Source organism: Carassius auratus, chromosome 1 (assembly GCF_003368295.1).
Source record: "Carassius auratus strain Wakin chromosome 1, ASM336829v1, whole genome shotgun sequence".
Classification (NCBI taxonomy): domain Eukaryota; kingdom Metazoa; phylum Chordata; class Actinopteri; order Cypriniformes; family Cyprinidae; genus Carassius; species Carassius auratus.
The window spans coordinates 6564285-6586348 of record NC_039243.1 but is presented as its reverse complement, the minus strand read 5'-3'; the positions used below and the strand labels follow the sequence as shown (position 1 = coordinate 6586348).

The following is a 22064-nucleotide window of genomic DNA, read 5'->3' as shown; positions in this document are numbered from 1 at the left end:
CAGTCCGGCTGCATAAGGATATTGATAGTAAACATGTCTGTGGTTCATGTCATACACTGATGAATCGGCTAGTTGTGCTCTGGATATAGCATGCGGAGTTCAACTCAACAGAATAACTATTCTCTTCCCCAGAGGCCAGTTCAGTCATGTGTACAGTGCAGAGTGGAATTATGGGATATATATTATGTGAATAACAGTTTTCTGCAGTCTCTACCGTGTTACTTGTTATTAAGCAGATGCCACTGACAAATCAAAATATGACGGCACACTGATGACTAATATTTTGATCTATTGTATGATGTAAAACATGCAATATAGTGCACCAGCCATATATTGGTGTTGCTTTGTCATTCCACAGGCAAATAAATGATGACAAAAGGTTCATATTTGGGTGAACTTCTTCATACCCACCACAATTTGGGACAAGATCTGCATTCCTGTTATTTATGCAAATAGACCACTGCTCTCAGTACGTGTAATGTAACACAACGAGTGAGTCGCTGTTTTCAGAGCAGCCTGGCCTTAATTTAAACAGGCCCCACTGAGTCTGACAGCCCCCTGTTTACATGAATAAAATCGGAAACAAATGTGAACACAATCAGCCCCTCCTCCACACACACACACACACACACACACACACACACACACACACACACACACACACACACACACACACACAATCAGGCCACAGCTCTGTATTTCTGTGCAGGATGACTGTCTGTTCAAGAACTTGATGGTCTTCTTGAGAAAAGAACAGGAACATAAAGAGAAAAAAACATTTTGTATTGTTCACGAACATTACAAATATTTCCTACTAAAGGAATATATTGTCTTTTCTTCCGCCCCGGCCCAGACCCATGAGACTCGTTAAATGCCCAATTCTCCTTTAGTGAATCCCACAAAAATCTCAACGTCAAAACGAAAAGCAAAAAGAGATTACATTTGATTATCTCGTTTTAGTATCAGGAAGTTTGCATTGTGACAACTTTCTGGACAATTAAACGGATTCATCTCCCAAACTCTCATTACAGTAACACACAAGGACATTTTGTAACGCCCATTATTCTTAATAAATTCTTAATAAAGTCATTTTTTTATTACAGTATAAATACTGTAATTACTTTATTCTTTTTTAAACATTTAAATCAGCATAGCAGTACAAAAACCTGCCACGTATATTTAGTTATTTTAAACAGCATTAAGGTAATGACAATGGGTGGGTTTTTTTTTGTTTTGTTTTTTTGCATTTCATGAATGAAAAGCATTCATTTTTGCTCATTATCAAAAATTTGATTTTTTCACAAATTCCATTCAAAAAGTGAAACTTGTATATTCATTTAATACAATGAATATTTGTTATAACTTAGGAAAATTATAACTTAGGAAAATCCCAAATTCAGTATCACAGAAAATTAGATTATAACTTAAGATCAATACAAAGAAAGGATTTTTAGAAATACTGGCCAAACTGAAAAGTATGAACATGAAAAGTATGAGCATGTACAGCACTCAATACTTAGTTGGGGCTCCTTTTGCCTGAATTACTGCAGCAATGCGGCGTGGGATGGAGTGGATCAGTCTGTGGCACTGCTCAGGTGTTATGAGAGCCCAGGTAACTCTGATAGTGGCCTTCAGCTCTTCTTGCATTCTTGTTCTCAATTAAGAACAGGGATACAATGGTCCTTAAACCAGGTACTGGTATTTTTGGCACTGTGTACAGGTGCCAAGTTCTGTTGGAAAATGAAATCTGCATCTCCATGAATTTGGTCAGCAGCAGTAAGCATGAAGTGCTCTAAAACTTCCTGGTATACGGCTGCGTGGTCCAACACCAGCAGATGACATGGCACCTCAAACCATCACTGACTTTACACTGGACCTCAAGCAACATGAACTGTGTGCCTCTCTTCTCTTTCTCCAGACTCCGGGACCCTGATTTCCAAAGGAAATGCAAAATTTACTTTCATCAGAGCACATAACTTTGGACCACTCAGCAGTCTAGTCCTTTTTGAAGTGAGACGCTTCTGTCGCTGTCTGTTGTTCAAGAGTGGCTTGACACAAGGAATGTGACAGCTGAAACCCATGTCTTGCATACGTCTGTGTGTAATGGTTCTTGAAGCACTGACTCCAGCTGCAGTCCACTCTTTGTGAATCTCCCCCACATTTTTGAATGGGTTTTGTTTCACAATCCTCTCCAGGGTGCAGTTATCCCTATTGCTTGTACACTTTATTTCTACCATATCTTTTCCTTCCCTTCACTCTCTATTAATGTGCTTGGACACAGAGCTCTGTGAACAGCCAGCCTCTTTTGCAATGACCTTTTGGGTCTTGCCTTCCTTGTGCAAAGTCAGCAGTCTTCCCTATGATTGTGTAGCCTACTGAACTGAGAGACCATTTAAAGGCTTTGTAGGTGTTTTGAGTTAATTAGCTGATTAGGGTGTGGCACCAGGTATATAGACAGATGATACGTAGATAATCAGATTGATGTACGTTTGTTTACTTATTCAAATATGGATAATAGTGTGAATAAATTATGAGTGTTTGTGTGCATGCACACACGCGTACACACACACACACACACACACACACAATACTGGCTTCAATCTGCTTAAAAGACTCACTTTAACCATCGAGTAATAAATCAAATTTTTTTATTTAAATCAGCGGTCTGGCAGTATGCTACAAATTAAACAAAATCCAAAAGCAGAAAACAGTCAAACAAAATGACTACAATACCCAAACTTGGCACTGGAAGAATGTGTGAGAGTGACATCAATGGAGTCGTCGTTTAGTTTGATCCATGTGCGAGTGTGTACAAACACAGAAACATCACTGATCCAGCTTCCAGACGGCTGTCACGATTACAAACACTAAAATCATCATCATCAACAATACCATCATTATGTAATTCATATTACAAACAGGCAGTAAACCGCGTCATCACGGGTGCCTTAAGTCTGGGAATGAAGCGCCTGACCCAGAAACACCCATCGGGCGTCAGCGTTCCCAGACTATTAGATCCAACTCCTCTAGGACATGAAAATGACCGACAACCAACAGCAAAGAAAAAAGCACGAATGCAAAACCATAAAGAAATAGTTCAGGCAGCGAAACATGATTCAGACTCGTTAGAACACTAAATAAATGAGCTGATGAAAAGGATTCAGGGTTATTGCAATGGAATGAAGCCGCATGGATGGATGATGCACATGTGTGTGAAAATGCACTGCTGCAGCTGCTCGCACGGTTTTATAGCCAATGTATGTGTGTGTGTTTCACTAAAATCCCCAAATCAAAAACAAAAGCAATCAGAAATTACATTTGATTTTCCTATTATTTTCTTGACAATTACACACATTCATCTGCCAAATCTCAGTACAGTAACACACTGGACATGTTGTAATTCCATTAATAGATTCTTACTAAGTGAATTACGTTTTTTTTTTTTTTTTTTTTACATTTAAATCAGTATTAAACATAGTATAAAAAATGAAATAAAAGTATTCAATAATACTAAACCAAAATAGCACGCATTTCAATCATTTAAAAAAGTTATTTTTTTTGCATTACGGAAATAAAAAATAAGGGATTTTTCTGCATTACTGTAATGAGTATTTGAGGAAAAATGGTGATTAATGTCATTAAAAATAACGTGACAAAATCCTTCAAGGAAACTATAACTTATTATTTCTTTCTTTTGATTTTGAAGATTCACCCAGCTATTTGTGGAGATGAGGTTCTAGACACAACTGTACACCAAGCATGCAGCAGAACATTATCACTCCCTTTTAAATACAGTATGATACTGATGAAGGTCCTTTAAACTGATCCTGGAACTGAGTCTATATCTAAAGACTTCCAAATGCCAATTCAAACGATGAAAATGACACTCTGCTCATCAAGAGTGCATTCAAAGCCTCCTCGGTGACATTGTTGGATAAAAACACGCTCTTCAAATGTTCTGTTAAATACTATTGGGGGAAGCTGGTTCCAGATGCTACTGCATTTCTCTCTCTCTCTCTATTTTCGTGGGGCATCCAATAATGAAGTGCACGGATGCTGAGATTACAGACAGGAAGAGACAGAAAACAGACGTTTCAGCAATAGCAATCTGCCTTCAGAAATACGTCTGTGTGTTTGATACTCTTGGCCACAATTACATTCTTCATTTTTTTATTAGCAAACTGGATGCAGAGATTTTTATCCATACAATAAAATTAATTTTATTACCAAAGAAACTTTATTTTTCTTAAAAATACATCTTTTTATTGTTTTGTCCCTCTACGTACACAACATCCTCCTGTTTCTTGCTCTCTTTTGAGCGGTGTTTCTCTTCGTTAGGGTCAATGTGAACTCATGAGACAGACAGGACATGATATGGTGATACACATGAAGGATGGTTAGAGGATTCATTTTGGCAGCATAAACTAGCAAATCACTCGATTTCATTCAATTTTTGTCTCGTGCTGTGCAGAGGTCATATGAATCTTTACATTTGGAATGTTGTACAAACAGAGCACTTTTTTGGATTGCAAGGGAATTTCAAGTATTTGAATATCATTTTTCTCATCCTCATAATCTGCTGAAACCTCTGTGCTGTATACGCTGCCAAGATGCCACCCTGACTGGGAGTGTGAATGCAGTGTTGTGTGTGTGTGTGTGAGTGTGTGTGTGTGTGTGTGTGATTTATCTAACAGTGACCCCCAGTTTCTCCAGAACCCGTGTGCCCTTCTCCTGGTACTCTTCTCTGGTCATCCAGAAGTTGTCTTTGTCCTTCATGATGTCGGCTAGCACCGCTCCGCCCAAAAACACCATGTGTTTACGACGTGGAGGATCCTCGATGCGGATCTTAAACTTCTACAAAAACAGAAGCCAAGGCAGACTCAGAAAAACAGCCAATTCTAAATGATGCAAGAAATTATGAGTAATAAAACCCAAAAATCGCCAGTGTTATTTTAATATTTGGATACTATTTTAGTTTTTATGAATATTCTAATTTAATTGTAATTTTTATATTTTTTTTCATTTTCAAAAGAATTTTGGTTCAAGTTTGTTTTTATTTTAATTATATTTTAAAGGCATTTTAGTACGAGTTAATTAATGAAAATTAGAAATTTCTACCCTGCAACTAGCTATATATATATTACACACACATATATAAACAAACTGTTCTATATAACTATACTATGGAGGCAAAAAGGCTCTGGAAATGATTCATCCATTTCAATATAGCTGACATTTGATCATGCTTTATCATAAGCCTATCTAGTTATCGGTTTAGTGCATCTGTGAACATCACAGTGACCTTTCACATAGTTAGGAGGGAAAAACATGTCATTAAAAAGTAAAAATTTTAAAGGAATTTCCCTTAATAAAGGAAGCTGATGTCGGTCTATAAATAATCTCAAATAATGTTAAATAAACTGCTACATCGCTAAATACTCAGTTACCGGTGAATATCACCACCTAGTGATCAGAAGGTTTTAGGACGGTCTAACTGATCATCTCTATTTTGGGGTCTGTATTACATGTTAGTTGTGGTTAAGCTTTGGTACCGAGAGCTTGTCGACGTCTCCCTTCAGGACTCTCTCCAGGTAGAGCTGCTTGAGCTCGCGCTCCAGACGAGACGGCAGACCCGGATACATCGTAGAGCCGCCCGACAAAACTATGTGTTTGTAAAACTCAGCCCTGACATAAAGACAGAGACAAATGTCAGTGCGTATATGTAATTGAACATAAAAACATGCGTCTGAGACAAAAAAAAAAGATCATTTTGACAATATATGTAACAGCTAAAGTAATAATAATAAATGTAATAATATTTTAATTATATGATACATAATACGTTGTAACAAAGATATAAATATACAATGCTATCTCATGACCAATTTGTACGTATTTTACGAGGTGGCTAATTCGTAAGAATCTGTACGACCTCACTCGTATGATTTTGTACGATTTATCTAGACCCCAATGTCATTCGTACAAATTCATACAAATTGTGCAACTCCTAAAATACATACGATTTAGCACAAATCATATGAATTTGTACGAGTGAGGTCGTATGAATTAACCACCTCGTAAAATATGTACAAACTGCCGTGAGATCAGGCTGAAATATAAATAATGATAACATTACAATTTAAAAAAATTATTATTATTAGTAAAATAATATATTTTTTTAATTATACAATAGTATATATAAAAAAAGATTAAATTGTTTTACTATATTATTATTATTATTATTATTATTATGACCTGTTGTAGCACTTAAAAAAATAACATAATAAATAAAATGCATTACTATTATTTAGTTTGTAAAATAAATGAAAAATAAAATAATATAAAAATAATATACAAGAGAAAAAAAATCTCTTGTATATTAATCCTGATCATGAGATATGTAAACTGACCTGGTGTCGATGTCTGCGGCCTGGATGGTGTTGAAGAGCAGTTCAGCCACACCCACTCCCTCCACGTTAATGAGGTGGGGCTGGAACAGAGCCTCCGGAGCCTCGAACCGCTCGCCGCCCACTTTAATCACTCGGCCGTCCGGAAGCTACAAACCCAGGGACAAACTAGTGTGAATTCTCCCATTTTATACCCTGCTGACGGTTTCAAAGAGACACAGCACATTGCTGCCCTCTGCTGGCAATAACAAGTCTGCTGTCACGAGGGTCATTATGGTTTAAGATGGTCATGGAGAAGATCTTATGAGTTAACAACCGTCTCGCTGCTCCTCCATTGGGCTGAACTCACCGTGTAGGACTCCACCAGCACGGTGGTCTCCAGCGCAAGCTTCTGCTCCTGCTCGATGTTATAACCCACGTAACACAGCTTCTCCTTCATCATCCTCACCGTCTCGAAGTCCGCTGAGTGGTTGAAGGCATAACCCCTCAGCAACAACAGCTGCAGAGAAATGGACAGCGTTAAGAGTCATTCTGGAAGGTTGTCCGTGGAAAATACATCTGAACGATTGCAGCATGTAAATGAGAACTGTTTGTGTGGAGCAGCATTTACTGTGAACGCAGCCGTTACTACATGCATAGAAATAAATTACACACTGAACCCGCAGAGCATAGATTTATTGAATTGAATCAAAGCCTCTGTGAATTCACAATAGCACTAAGCACTATGATTTATTATGATTGGATTTAATATTTTATGCGGACTTAGAAAATGGGCTAATAATGCTTTTCATGGATTCTGTGCTGTTTCCGGTATTTTGAAAATTAATCGACACAGATTAAGATTTTTTTTATAAACGAGTATTTGAATTTAAAATCGAGGAATCATGACAGCCCTAAACAAAATTATAAAAAAAGAAACTTTAAATGAAAGCTTTAAACATAAAAATGACAGCTAATGAGACAAGAGAGAGTATTGATGGGGCGGTACCTTGATGAGGTAGCGTGTGATGTCTCGTCCAGCGATGTCCAGACGACGTGTGAGATGAGGAAGAGAGAAGCCTTCGTACACTGGACAGATATGAGTGACACCGTCACCAGAGTCCACCACCACACCCGTCAGCAGACCTGTACAGAGAAGAGGCATTCCCAAACATCACCTTGTCAAGTCTGGCATGGACTACTGCTTTTTTAAATATAATATTATACAACATTTTATTGGGTGTTAATTTTGTTATTTTATACAATATATTTGTATTATTTTATAATAATTTTATTTTGAATTATTTTTATTATGTTACATTTTATATTATTTTTATTATTATTATTTTACATTTTTATTATATTTCTTTTTATATAATATTTTATTTTGTACTATTATTATATATATTATTTTACATTTTATTTTAGATTTGTATGATATTTATCATTATTATTATTATTATATATTTTATTTTGTATTATCTTTATTATGTAATTTAAAAAAAGTATATTTATTATTATATTTTATTTCATATTATTTGACATTTTTTTTCATATTTTTATTTTATTTTCTTATTATTATTATTATATATATTTTTTTACATAATTAAAAAGGTTGAGTACCTTGAGCGTAAAGAGTGAGCACGGCCTGGATGGCGATATAAACGCCTGAGAACTGATAGGTCTCAAACATCACCTACAGGGAGACAAGAGGGACAAAAATGATCACAAGCCTCACTGAGGTTCATCACAGATTTAATTCAACGAACGGGTGCTCAAACCTCGATGATCTTCTCTCGGTTCTTGGTGGGGTTCATGGGCGGCTCTGTGAGCAGGATCTTGCAGTTCTGGGAGTCGATGTTGAGCTTCTCGGGGCCGAAAGTGTAGTCCCACAGGTGCTTCATATCGTCCCAGTTCCTCACGATCCCGTTCTCCATCGGGTAGTTCACCTCCAGCATGGAGCGCAGCTCGCTCGCCTCGTCACCCACCATCAGGTCCTACAGGTCAAAGGTCAGAATGCTCAATGTTACCTTTCAATGTGAGCTGAATGGAAGAAAAATTAAGTGTTGAATGGAGCTGGAGAAAACTGGGAAAACAAACTTCATTTCATCAGTTTTTCAAAATAAAAGTCACTGATGTTTATGAAATAGACTATTTTCTGTACACTTGTACACAAATGCGAGTTCTAAAATTACTAAAACTGAAATAAAGATATTACAAAAAAAACTAATAAAATTAAATTGGAAACTGAAAGCATAAAAATAAAAACTCATTCAAAATATGAATACTATAAATGTATTTAAATAAAACTAAAATAACACTGCCTCCCATATTACGTTTTAACCATAATTAAATATTATCGTGTAATCATGCAGTATTTTTTTCCAGGTGTTAAAAGCAAACTTTTAACCTGACATTTCCTGGCTTTCTTATTACAATGAATTTATTCATCTACTTTTTGTTGCCATACCAGCATCTATGGCTACTCATGACCATGAACCCTGTATATCATATTTGGACACGGCACACTCATGCCATTCTGTACAGACCAGTGCATTCTGGGTAATGTCAAAAACTGACCCATACAAGCAAGATCATTTCATCAGGGTTAGTGAGAGATAAAGATTAGTCCAAACATTAATGCAATAATATTGTCAACCAGCTCTGCATCTCCTGAAAGGGTTTGGAGAGAATCGCTACAGGTAAGACTCTCACACACACACACACACACACACACTTACCATCTTCCTATAATCCTACAGCACCTCAATACAGTAACAGAGGAGAGAAAGACATATTTGGAGAAAACAGGAGATGAGCAATGAGAGTGAGAGTCAAAACTGATGCAGGCTCAGCGATCTTATCCCTGATTCTTGGAAAAAGGGACAAAACATGTCCTACTTACAAAAGACAGTAAGGGAATCGGTATACTCGGGTCATTCATTGCTTAGATTTTTTAAATAACTGTATTAAAATGATTTAAAATGCATAAATTAGTTCTCTTAATTTATTGTTTGAAACTATGTTTGTTAGTACTTTTTTATTCTTTTTCTCAACTCCTTAATTTAATATAGACTATGTAGCTCCGCCCCTTTTCAGCACTGCGCTCGCTGTCTTCAGGTTTGTATTTCCACGGCACGATCATAAAACATGTTCCCCAACATCATTCATAAGCTGACAGACCTTTGTCTAGAAATATATCCATTTCTAATTAAAGTATTTTAAAAAAAAGTGTTTATGGCAAAAAACAAACAAAACAAAAAAGTGTTTACATGGCTAAAAAACAATCTAGTCATATTTTTTCAGTTTTCTTAAAGTATATCTTAATATTTCTGTGTTTCCTTTTTAATCAAAGATGAATATTTCGGTGAGAGGAACCTGAAGGACCCCTCTCGAGGCGGCTCCACCCCAGTGAACACCACTCTGCAGGAAGTTCAAGTCAAACAGGAACCGTTACCAAACTCACAGCATTTCTTTGAAATCCTTTAAAATTATAATTTACAACCTCTGATACAAAACAAATCCAGTTGGTGGCCTAGATAGGCAGCATTTCAAGATTATGAACCTGCTTGTGATACATTTAATAGCAAAGATCATAAATAAACAGTTTCATATGATTAAAAACGAACTGTTAAGTTACTAATTTCAATCCGGATGCAGCTTTAGGGGACTGCTGTAGGGTGTATACGGCTGATTGGGACAGAGCCCAAGACATAGGGAAAGATTTAGGGTGCAGTTCAGTGGGGAAACTTACCTTGATCTCGATGTTTCCCACTTTGGCTGTGGAGCGGATGATCGGTCTTCCCACCAGAGCCGGGAAAATGTGCTCCGGGAAATTAGAGCCGGCATATCCACACTTCACAAACTGAAGAAAAGACAGACAGACAGAGAGTTGTGGAAACAATGACACACATGCCGACTCTAATGTTCAGTTTAAACTAAATTCATATTACTATTTGTGGATTTTCGATGGTACCGGGGGAAATTTTAATAATATAAATAAGTAGACAATTTTGTGTAAACTTATTGCGGATTATAAACAATTCTAATCAGTAACCATAGTTTTCTGGACATTTATTGCAGCGATATCATGTTTTTTCTAAACATGCTAACACCATGGTATTGCAGGATATGTACCACAGTATTCTTCACCATTACCATTTAATCCCAGACACAGAGAGAATGATGATGTGATGTGTTTCTATGGGTTGTCTCGTCACTTCCTCTCTCGGCCAGATGTGAAATTACAAACTCGGAAGTGAGTTTGAGATCATCTTTAGCTTTTACTGACACAAACTCGCATGCAACATCGATAAATATGTGCACAACCATGTAATTTAATAAATTATGCACGCTCACATTGCGACCTCATTCAAATATTAACGGAAATACGTGTGTCAATCGTGTCAATACATTCATTAAGATCCTGCAAAACACCCACATGCAAAGCATTTATAACACGGTCCGATCTATGATTTCTAAACATCCGATCACAGCTTTTTTTCCACATAACAGGCCGAATGTAACGTTAAATCACAGATAATCACTGTGTGAAATAAGGTGCTATCAGATCACTTCCTGTTCCGCTGCATCTTCTTCCTACAAGCCGTCATTAAATCACACACAGCGGCGATAAAACACATCATTCAGACCGGAGCGAGCGGTATAAGGTGCGCAGTCACACTCACCCCGGTCCCGTTGTCACAGACCACCACTTTCCTGCCTTGACTGTCCATGTTTGTACAGACTCGGTGAATCCGCCCTGATCTCAGCTCCGCCGCCGCCGCCGCTGTCTTCGGACACCCGGAAGTCTGCGAACTCAGCCCTGCCCTTCACTCCTCTTCAAAATAAAAGTCCGCCACGACACTTCAAAACAAAATCACACGTACAGCTACAAATTTAAAGCTTTTCACGAAAATTATCGAAAATACCCACCTTCAACGGACAGAGGTTTACAACTGGTGTTATTTCAGGACCCAGAACAACGAACAAATTGATTTTAAAAATCAAAGCCATAAAATGATAAATGGGTTGTTTAGCATTGAGAACAGACTTTTTTAGGGCTTGAAAGTATTTTTAAGTGCAGGTGACAGTTCAGGTAAAAAATATAAATACATATATATCTCACTAATCTCTTCTTCTTTTTCTAATTTTGACAAACTTTAGATAAAATTACAAACAATAATAAAAGCAAATAGGACAGTAGCTCACCTTTTCAATGGTACCAAGAGGCACTCAAATATGGGACTCTTGGACCACAAAACCAGTCATAAGGGTCAATTTCTCAACATTTAGATATGTGCATCATCTGAAAGCTGAATAAATACATTTTCATTGATGTGTGGTTTGTTACGAACAGACTATATATTTGGCCAAGATACAACTATTTGAAAATCTGGAATCTGAGGATGAAAAAAAATAAATAAATAGTGAGAAAATCGCCTTTGAAGTTGTACAAATGAAGTTCTCAGCAATGCATATTACTAATCAAAAATTACTTTTTTATATATTTATGGTAGAATATTTACAAAACATCTTCATGGAACATGATCTTTACTTAATATCCTAATGATTTATGTCATAAAAAGAAAAATCTATGTTTTTTTTAGCTATTGAATATACAACCCAGCAATTTAAGACTGGTTTTGTGGTCCAGGGTCACAAATGTCAGTTCATAAAATGTTGTTTAAAAAATACTTGAAGTTATTCTAAGTCATATACTCATTGAGGACAACTGAGGCATTTTAACCAATTTACTCCTCGTTTACATTTAATAGATCATTTCCATCTTCCAATTCTGAAAAAAAAAAGTCCAAAATAAACAAAAGTATAATCTCATAATCTATTGTTCACTGGTCCCATGTCCAGGAATGAGTTCAAAATGTAAAAGACAATACATACACAATGAAAAAATTTACAATTATTAGAAATGATTGTTCAAACATTGACAGCAGTTCAGCTTAATCCACTGCATCTCCATAACAATCCTTAAAAATACAAGTTGTAAAAATAAAATGTTGACCTGAACAAGTAATAGCAAATCAGACATCAAATATTCAGACAGCTTCCAGCATTAAACCTAATGCCACACATCTTCTAGAGCTTGAGGAGGTTCTACGGCTGTGATTCCCAGTTAAACATACAATTAAATAAGAGAAAGCTGTGAACTGGTGATGAAGCACAATGATTTAAAACAAAAACACACTCAGTTCACACACACAAGCTAAGAGATTTACAATTTAACAAGTTAGAAAACCAGCAATTTCATACAGCAACAAGGAGGTTTACTCATAGTCATAATTACCCACAATCCCTCCAAGCTCTGTTATACAGCAATCTCAGTAGAAAAAAAAGAAAAGAAAAACTACCCGTTCACCTTCTTAAAGACAGCAACACAACAGCAGGATCACGTGTTCAGTGTATGAGACAAAATGTCAGTGTGTATGAGTTTATATACACGTTAAAGGAATAGCTCATCCAAAATTTAAATTTAGCTGAGAATGAACTCACTCTCAGACCATCCAAGATGTAGATGAGTTTGTTTCTTCATCAGATCACCAGTGGATACTCTGCAGTGAATGGGTGCCGTCAGAATGAGAGACTAAACAGCTGATAAAAACATCACAATAATCCACAACACTCCAGTATACGTCAATTAACACACTGTGTGGTGAAAAGCTGCATGAAAAGGGAACTTTTTTGCTGGAGGAAGCAAAAATAAAAATGGATTATGGTCACGTATTTTGGCCTCAAGCAACAGTTTAAAGCTGATATACCTTAATCATCGATTTGTTTCTCACGAACATGCAGCTTTTCGCTTTACAAGATGTTAATGGATGACTGGATTTGTGTTGTGGATTATTGTGATGTTTTCACTGCAGAGTATCCACTGGTGAGCAAGTGATGTTACGCTAAATTTCTCCAGATCTGTTCTGATCAAGAAACACACTCATATACATCTTGGATGGCCTGAGAAGGAGTACATTTTTATGAGATTTTAATTTTTGGGTTGAACTTTCCCTTTAATGTGGATGAATCATTTGAAAAATAGCAATAATAGAAAGTGCTCCCCTTCCATTCATGAAGAAATGCCACATTTAAGGAGCAGTTTACCAAAGGAACGCACCTCAAAAGTATATTATGCATTAAGAAAACTAACCTTATTTTTGGAATTATTATATTCTCACATTAATTATTAAGTAAATATCTCACAAAATTCTCATTAATGTCATGTTTTCTTTATGCAAAATCTGATTTCTTTGCATTCCTTGGGTTCTGGGGTGAAATATGACTCGGACAGGGTTTCTTGTGAAACTCAGTGCCAGGTTTGCTTTATATTTTGGAGTACACAGACATGAGGAACAGCAGTTTCATGATGTCGGGTTCACTGGGGTAGGGTCTGTGTTATATGCGATATGCTCCTCACAGGAGCACAAACTCATCTGTGCTTCCTCTCTTACTGTTCCTGCTCATTCTGTTGCATGAGAAAATATTTGCAGGACCATCCAAAGACCCCCCGCTCTGCCCCTCCAGTCCATAGTTCTGTCCCCTGCCCTCTACAAATGTAAAGATGGGATACTTCTCTTTAGAAGATGACAAAGCCTGGAAAAGAACAAAAAAAATAACATGCACATATTAAAAAATATATAATAATTATGATTTCAGTTTCTTGATATTTCTGCATTCATTCTGAAAATGCATAAAAATACAAATTCTGGCATTATCATCTTTTTTTTTTTATTCCAGTAGACATATATCTTATTGATTCAAACAAGACACTCACTTCACTGACCGCTGAACACAAAGACTCAAAGTCTTTCTTAGTCTGCGCGTAGAACCCGATGGTGCAGCTGGGATCCATACGACTGAAGTTCATCTTCCTGGGTGAGTTACAGTGAAAAGACTACGAGAGAAAAGACAAATGCAGCTTCAGTTCCTCCTACCTGGTCAAAACTTTGAGTTATGAGGGATGCTTTCCATCTCACCTCCAGAGAAAAGCTGCCTTGGGTGACGTCCACCACTGGCTGACAGTAGTGTGGGTCCAGATACAACAGCTGCTCGTCTGGAAGACAGAGAGCAGCAGCCAATCAGAGAGCAGACAGGAACGCAGTAACCAATCAAAACATAGCGCTTAATAGACACATACCTTGAAAACCAATAAAAAACAGGGAATGCTTGGGTTTTCCTCCAATAATTCCTATACAGCATTTTAACTTGAGAATGTTCTAGAAAAAAAGAGAGGTTCTTCATTTAAGACAAAGGTCAAAATAAGGCATTGTGTATTCTATATTAATGAAAAAAAATAAATAATAATAATTAATTAATTAATTAATTAATAAATATAAATATATATATATATATATATATATATATATATATATATATATATATATATATATATATATATATATATATATTAGGGCTGGGCAAGTTAACGCGTTTTTATCGCGTTAACGCATTAATTAATTAACGCCGACAATTAGTTTATCGCGCGTTAACGTACTTTTTATTTTGAAAGTCCGTTGCTCACTGCGTTTCAGTACACATAGCTAGACTGTAATAAAACAACAGAATACAACACAAACCATGGGTCACAGGAGGGGTGGGATGTTTATCAGTAGGCTACTGGCTGCTTGGGATGAGCTACAGCGCAAAACAGAAAATTATGTCCAGAGTCGAATTCCATCTGGTTGGAATGTCTTGTATAAGCGACTCCTCCTTTTTTCTAAGTTCAATTTGTTTTGTTCTAATTCTAATTCTGCAGCACTCGCTGCACTGTGCTTAAACTGGCCCGCAACCTTTCTGCATTTGGCCAGGACGTTGTCAAACGCGCTGTTGTGCAGAGATACTTTGACAGAACGCTGGAGACTGTGCGCGTCGCAGGGGACTTGTTCAAAAAGCAGATGTCTCGCAGCAGCTATCATATTTCTTGCGCTATCTGTGCTAAGTGTGCTGACTTTATTTGAAATGTGCCACTGCTGTGCAACAGGAATAAAATGTTTAGCGCACGTTTCAGCAAAATGTCTCTCTTTATCATCTCAATACAAATCTACTTATTTGTATTTTTTTGTAATTTTTATTCTTTTATTCTGTGTTTTGTGTTCTGTCGCTGTCATTCTGTTGTACTGCGGAGCTTCTGTCACGAAAACAAATTCCTCGTATGTGTAAACATACCTGGCAATAAAGCTCATTCTGATTCTGATTATGATCTGAAAATGTGAACGACCTTGTGTCTTAGCAACTGGCTAGGTGCAGATGAGTAAGTAAATGTAAAGTTGGAAGAATGGATAAATGAAGTTAATTTTGTCCACTCAACCTGCATTACTGAAAGATTTTTTATTATTTTTATTTTTTTTTTGGACTGAGATTCTCAGTCTCTTAAAGGAGATTGATGTTGTTGCTCGGAAGGGGCCAGTTAAAATGTTATGATTGAGGTTCTGGACATAATTTTTATATTTTTTTTACAAACTAAACAAAACTTTAATGTTTTATTTAATAAAACATTATTTTTTTTATTTATACGTTAATGTTATATTTAATTTGATTACATTAATGTTTAAGTTAAGATTTACAAGAAATGTTAACTGCTACTAACTTTTAACTGTTGTAAAAAAGCACTATTTGTTTAAAGCTTTGACAAACAAAAAATTTTATTGCACTTTTGTGCAGAACTTTGAAAGAATAAAATTACACAATACACTACTTTTGATTTCATTATTGAATTTTGCGCATGCTGCGATTAATCGCGATTCATCACAGAAAATCATGCGATTAATCGAGATTAAAATATTTAATCGTTGCCCAGCACTAATATATATATATATATATATATATAAATAAAATTTCATTTTTATTATAGTTTTACAATATAATAATGTAGTTAAGTTTTTAATATCATTTGGTTCATTTTTACACAAATATGTGTGTCAGGCTAAAAGGTGATGACATGTTTTCACCCATATTTTGACATTTTATGTTCACAGTTATTTGAAACATTAAAGTAGACCCTTTATTTGTATATTGTATATTTTTACGTATAGAAATAACTTTTGTAAATGTAACTTGCTCCGTAAATATATAATATAACATAATATCTGTTCACTTCATACATTACATACGTAACTACTGAGTTGATGTGCAGTAGATGATGTACCTTAACGCACTCAATGTAGGAAGGGTTTAACGATTCTCCTCCGAGTCGTACTGGCACTAGGATGATGACTGATTTCCAGCCTGTGCCAGCAGACTCGGACAGCTCACACAACCTCATGATATCTCCTTTATACACTGCGGCACACACAGAAGCAGAAGCATGAGCTAAACATCACTTAGAAACAGGAAAAACTTTCAGTTTCACTAACTGGTTTTTATAAATGACCGCATGATGATGCACAACCCAGCATGAAAGCTCACCCGTGCAGTCCTGTGCCACGTATACAGCAAGGTTGTGTAACTCAGCGGATCTAGCCACTGCTTTTCTGGCAGAAGAAGACACATCATCACAAAGTCATTAAAATGAAGCTTTTACATCTAAATACAATAACATTAATTTGCTCTCCTCTAACCTCAGCATATGAGCCACTACGGACGGGCCGTACCAGTCCCCTGCCCTCTTCCCAGACTCCTTTCCCAGCTCCACCAACTGGTGGACACCAAAAGGAGCTGAGGGGTGGTCCCCAAACCAAGACACCACTTTTCGGTGCAAAGCCTCCACCTGAGGCTCATTGCTGGCTGCAGGACACCCCCCCGGGGTCCTCCTGTGTCCCTCACTGCTGCCAGAGCTCGGGTCCCTCTGGGAAATGGGGCTGGTCCAGGAAGAACTGAAAGACGGAAGAGACATGGCGGCTGGACGGGAGGGAGAGCGAGGCTTCAGCACTTCAAAATCCACATCTGTCAGTGGATGACAATCTGCCCACCTCCAGTCTGGGATACAGAGAGCAGCAGACACCATTTCACAGTTTGGGGTCAGGAAGATTTCCAAAAAAACAAAACAAATGCATTAAATTGATTAAAAATGACAGAAAATAAATTTTCAATGTTTCATAAGATTTATTTTTCAATCAAATGCAGTTCTTTTTAACTTTCTATTCATCGAAGAACCCAGAAAAAAAAAATATATATCATGTTTTCCAGAAAAATATTAAGCAGCACAACTGTTATTAACATTGATAATTATAAGAAATGTTTCTTGAGCAGCAAATCAGCATATTAGACAGATTTCTGAAGGATCATGTGACACTGAAGACTGGAGTAATGATGCTGGAAATACAGCTTTGCATCACAGGAATAAATCACATTCTAAAATCTATTTACCCGTATTTTCCGGACTATAAGTCGCACTTTTTTTCATAGTTTGGCTGGTCCTGTGACTTATAGTCAGGTGCGACTTATTTATCAAAATTACATAACCATAAGTCGCAGTCATTTAGAACCAAGAAACAAGAGAAAACATTACCGTCTACCGCCCTCTCGCAGCTGTAGAAGGTAATGTTTTCTCTTGGTTCTTGGGTCTAAATAAATGCGACTTATAGTCCAGTACGACTTATATATGTTTTTTTCCTCATCATGACGTATTTTTGCACTGATGCGACTTATACTCAGGTGCGACTTATGGTCCGAAAAATACGGTAAGTAGAAAACTTTTTTTTTTTAATTGTAACAATATTGCTGTTTTTTTTTTTACAGTATCTTTAAACCAGTAAGTGCGGCACTGGTAAGCAAAATGTTCTTTCAAAAACATTTTTTTTTTTTTTTATCCAACCCCAAATTTTTTAACAGTATGGTGTGTATTACAGCACTAATGATCTATATGACTTAACAACAGTTGTTGTTTATTATGGTTAATAAAAGTATTTTTTTTATATTTATGCAGGTTTTAGGCACTCTGCTTTGCATCATTAACATATTTCTTTATAATTTGCATTTCATTTACATGCAAATAAAAAAATGGGACAGTCAGACCTGGAGGCATGAGATGCTGCAGTAACCCCTGCGCCAGCAGCATCTGTCCGCTGCGCAGCATGCAGCCCCAGCCGCAGTCTGTGGTCAGACTGGATCCCTCCAGCTGAGGAAACTCCCTCCTGTAGGTGAGCCACACACACGACACGAACGCCTGCCGGAAACCATCCACCTCATCTGGGATTGAGATGCAAAGGAATACAACCTTCAACATTTGTATAAGCTTTATTCTCTAATTTAAAATGCAGACTAAAAGCATTCATAGGTTGAGTTGACTCAACTCTCAGGCAGATCACATGACGCACCTTCACTGTTGAACAGGTAGGACCGACCCAGGAGGATCAAAGGAGAGGTCTTGTTGAAGGTAGTTTTAGTTTTAACGGTCCAGCCTGGGAAAATGATGACAGGAACTCACTGAGATACAGTCAGTGATATTTGTTGTCGTCATTTGTAAAAGACAGGCCTCTACATCTGCCTTCAAAAATAGCTTGAGAAAAAAGGAACTAACCATTTGAGGCATTATTTGGTGTCAGTCATACAAACCAGTTTTCGCAAACCGTAACAATCCCAATCATGTGTTTGAAAACTAACCATATTTGACGTTGTTCCAGGCGGACATGAACTTGGCTTTCAGGCGATCCACTTCATCGGGCTCTCCGGAGCCTTCTCTGAGGCCGTCAGGCGCTGAGCCGAGGCCGTTGTGGCGTCTGGACTGCGCCGAGGGCTTGTCCTCATGAGCGCCGCCGCCCACGATGTACTGAACGCCACTGGGAGACACAGAGTTCATGGTTCAGGCTGGATACAGCAGCATTACAGAGGAACTTCAGCCTGAAACACAGAGATGAGAGGTTCCTTCATTTCTTGGTACATTTTTGATGAATGAGCAATTGGTAGTTCCTTGACCTTCTGAAATAAAACAGCTCTGATTTACTGAACTCAAAACCTTCCTTAGTCCCCCTCCTGTTTTTTCATTTATTTATCCAATTGCAATCAGTCAGTGACATTTGCAATTGAATGGGACTGGAGACACTTCGCTGCCTCTCATTGGCTGAATCAAAGCAAGAGCACCAATCAATCACTCCCATAGATCAGCTTCCCTCCACATCACTCTCACTTTTCATTTTCCTTTCTTTCTTTTCTTCCTTCAAGAGATCAAATTCAGGGCAGCTGGCATGGACTCCAAACAAACAAAAAATGTACGCCCCGCATTCAGCAAGAGCACCTTTCCATTGACGCGTCAAGCTGCCCCGATTTACTCATGCATGTCTACCCAGATTGTGTTTCTACTTCCGATATGTTTTAGATTTGCTTGAACAATGTTGTATAATTGAGATAAGTAATATTTACAGCAAACAGTAATATTTTGAAATATTATTTCAAATTTCAAATAACTTTTCTATTTTCTTTATGTAATTTTTGTGATGGCAAAGCTGAATTTAGTGCTCAAGAAAAAGTTCTTATTATTATCAATATTGAAATCAGTTAAAGTTTTTGTAGAAAGAAACCGCAATATATTTTTTCAGGATTCTCTGATGAATTTGAAATTTAAATATATTGTAACCTAAATGTCTTTACTCTCACTTTTGATCATTTTGATGTGTTCTTGCTGAATAAAAGTATTAATTAAAAACAATTATAGTGTATGTAGATTTTTTAAAATTATTTTATTTAAATGGTTTTCTATGCCTGAAAAAACTATTTAAATTTCACTGATATTTCCATGCTTTCCTTGACTATGGGAACTCTGCCTGTAATTACCAACATGGATCTATAAAACCAACTTAATACCATAAAAGAGTTACAGCACTTTCTGTAGAAGCATCAAAGAAGTCACACAACTTGAATTACTCACTACACCACAGTACACATCTTTCGAACTAGAAAACATGCCACCTGTGTGTTACGCAAACAATCCAGCTGTGTGTGTGTGAAAGAGCCGGTCACATGAGCCCTGACTGAGGACAGGTGTGCCAGCTGACAGACACAAGAGACCACGCACACATTACTGTGGGAATGTTCTCACTTCCCATTTACTTATTCTCTCAAGGAGCTTACGGTCTAATGAAGGGAAATGAGACAGTGTCACCAGTTCACGATGACAGTCAACGTCATTTCCCAATAATGCGAAATCTATAAAAATTTCCACTTCATCCTAGTACACTAGACTGCTTGGAGAAAGTGGATGCATGTGAATTTTCGACCATGTGACCTCCGAGTGCTCAGCAGAAAAAGTGAACAGCCAGGTCATCACAATGGCTTCATTCAGAATAGCATACTACATGTATACTTGATTACTGGCATGATAACAGTGTATGAACTCTCTGTTTGCACAGGATTGCCTGCTTGCATAAACTATTAAACTATGTGTTTCCCACAATGCAGTGCCTGTCCTGTCCTGTCCTAATTAAACATCTTTTATTTACAAAATGATAACTAGACTGCCCTCGCTCAATTCAACATGCAACTTCTTGAGGTCACCATTGCAGAAAAGAAAAATGCAGTATAAGTATATAAAAATATTGATATGTAAAAATTGATTGCCTGAATGTACTGTAAGTCGCTTTGGATAAAAGCGTCTGCTAAATGCATAAATTTAATTTAATTTTAGTTTTAATTTAAGTATATAATGCACATAGTACAGTACACTAGTGTTTCATTTTAAACACAGCCCAACAGAGGAAAATCCAGTTTACTGTGAAATCATGTAATTAGAAATAAGTCATTCATAATTGCACGGAGCAATCGCCCACTTTTAGTCATGATACAGCTTTTAATGTCCTTAAAATGACCCAGCTATTTAAAAGGCAGCCTGATTTGTCTGGAATTAAGTAAAATCAAGTGTGAGGACAGGTATCATGTATCCAGACACTGACCAAAACTGCGACTCTAATGCGATTCAAAGTTTATTTTGACCAGCTAGAAGCGTTTACCTTCACGTTAGACCCGGCATGTTTGATGTTCCGGATATTTTCCTATTTTTGCTATAAATAGGCAGCGACGTCCGGTCAGTGTGGAGCTGCTCGAGCGCTGGTCTGGAGGAGTCTTGGCAAGGACGACCGCTGTGTGAAACCGAGCTCAGGCCTCATCAGGCGCCGTCGTCCTGGCGAGCACGTTATCGATTAAAGCAGTAGTCATGAGTTTCTGAGTCTTTACAATCTTGCGCGGCTCCCGAGCTGACGAAGAGCGTATAAAACAGCAAGCGATTTAAACCAGTATGCAGACACTTCCTGTTGTCAATGCGGCTACGCAACCTCGACCCGCCCACCGAGCGACGTGATTGGTCAGGTTTGACAGTTGCCGTTTAATGATTGGACGATCTACACGTACGAGAAACTGTGGTCAGTTAATTATTTTATTAATTTATTTAATTGATCAAATATGTACATACAAGATGAATATAAAGTAAAGCGATAGCCTGTGTTATCAAAAGGAAATAATTAATTTAGGTATTTATTTCGTTAGTCAGATTTTACATTTATGAGGGGAAAAAAATTCCTCATGTTCCAGTTTTCGTAGACAAAGTGTGTCATACATTCATAATTACTAGTATAAACCAGAAAAAGTTGATGGTAGTGTTATGCTTTGTTTGCAGTTGAGTAGACTCTGCTTGCAAAGCACTAATAGCATCGCTGTGTTCATAATAAAAGTATCAGCTAGTTTTTGTATTCGCAAAAAGTCAGTTTGAGTAGTGTTAACTAATAATCCCTTAAACAGTGATAA

At 37.1% G+C, this 22064-nt stretch overlaps 2 protein-coding genes across 2 annotated transcripts; both read right to left on the bottom strand.

Annotated features, from left to right (window-relative positions):
* Nucleotides 1–2631: 2631 nt before the first annotated feature.
* LOC113048427 (actin-related protein 2-A) lies at nucleotides 2632–11234 on the bottom strand. The gene is made up of 9 exons (XM_026210253.1): nucleotides 11075–11234; nucleotides 10141–10251; nucleotides 8168–8383; nucleotides 8010–8082; nucleotides 7396–7532; nucleotides 6757–6906; nucleotides 6411–6556; nucleotides 5553–5685; nucleotides 2632–4854 (listed from the first exon to the last, which is right to left on the bottom strand). Exons 1-9 carry the CDS (start codon nucleotides 11120–11122, stop codon nucleotides 4684–4686), a joined length of 1185 nt encoding a protein of 394 aa, XP_026066038.1. The 5' UTR covers nucleotides 11123–11234; the 3' UTR covers nucleotides 2632–4683.
* A 2090-nt stretch (nucleotides 11235–13324) lies between these two features.
* LOC113048351 (cysteine protease ATG4D-like) lies at nucleotides 13325–21605 on the bottom strand. Its single transcript, XM_026210162.1, has 11 exons — nucleotides 21275–21605; nucleotides 18936–19172; nucleotides 18650–18733; nucleotides 18348–18521; nucleotides 16952–17309; nucleotides 16800–16864; nucleotides 16540–16673; nucleotides 14533–14611; nucleotides 14372–14448; nucleotides 14170–14289; nucleotides 13325–13988 (listed from the first exon to the last, which is right to left on the bottom strand). The coding sequence occupies exons 2-11, from the start codon at nucleotides 19129–19131 to the stop codon at nucleotides 13809–13811; spliced, it is 1467 nt and encodes a 488-aa protein (XP_026065947.1). The 5' UTR covers nucleotides 19132–19172; nucleotides 21275–21605; the 3' UTR covers nucleotides 13325–13808.
* Between the last annotated feature and the right edge of the window lie 459 nt (nucleotides 21606–22064).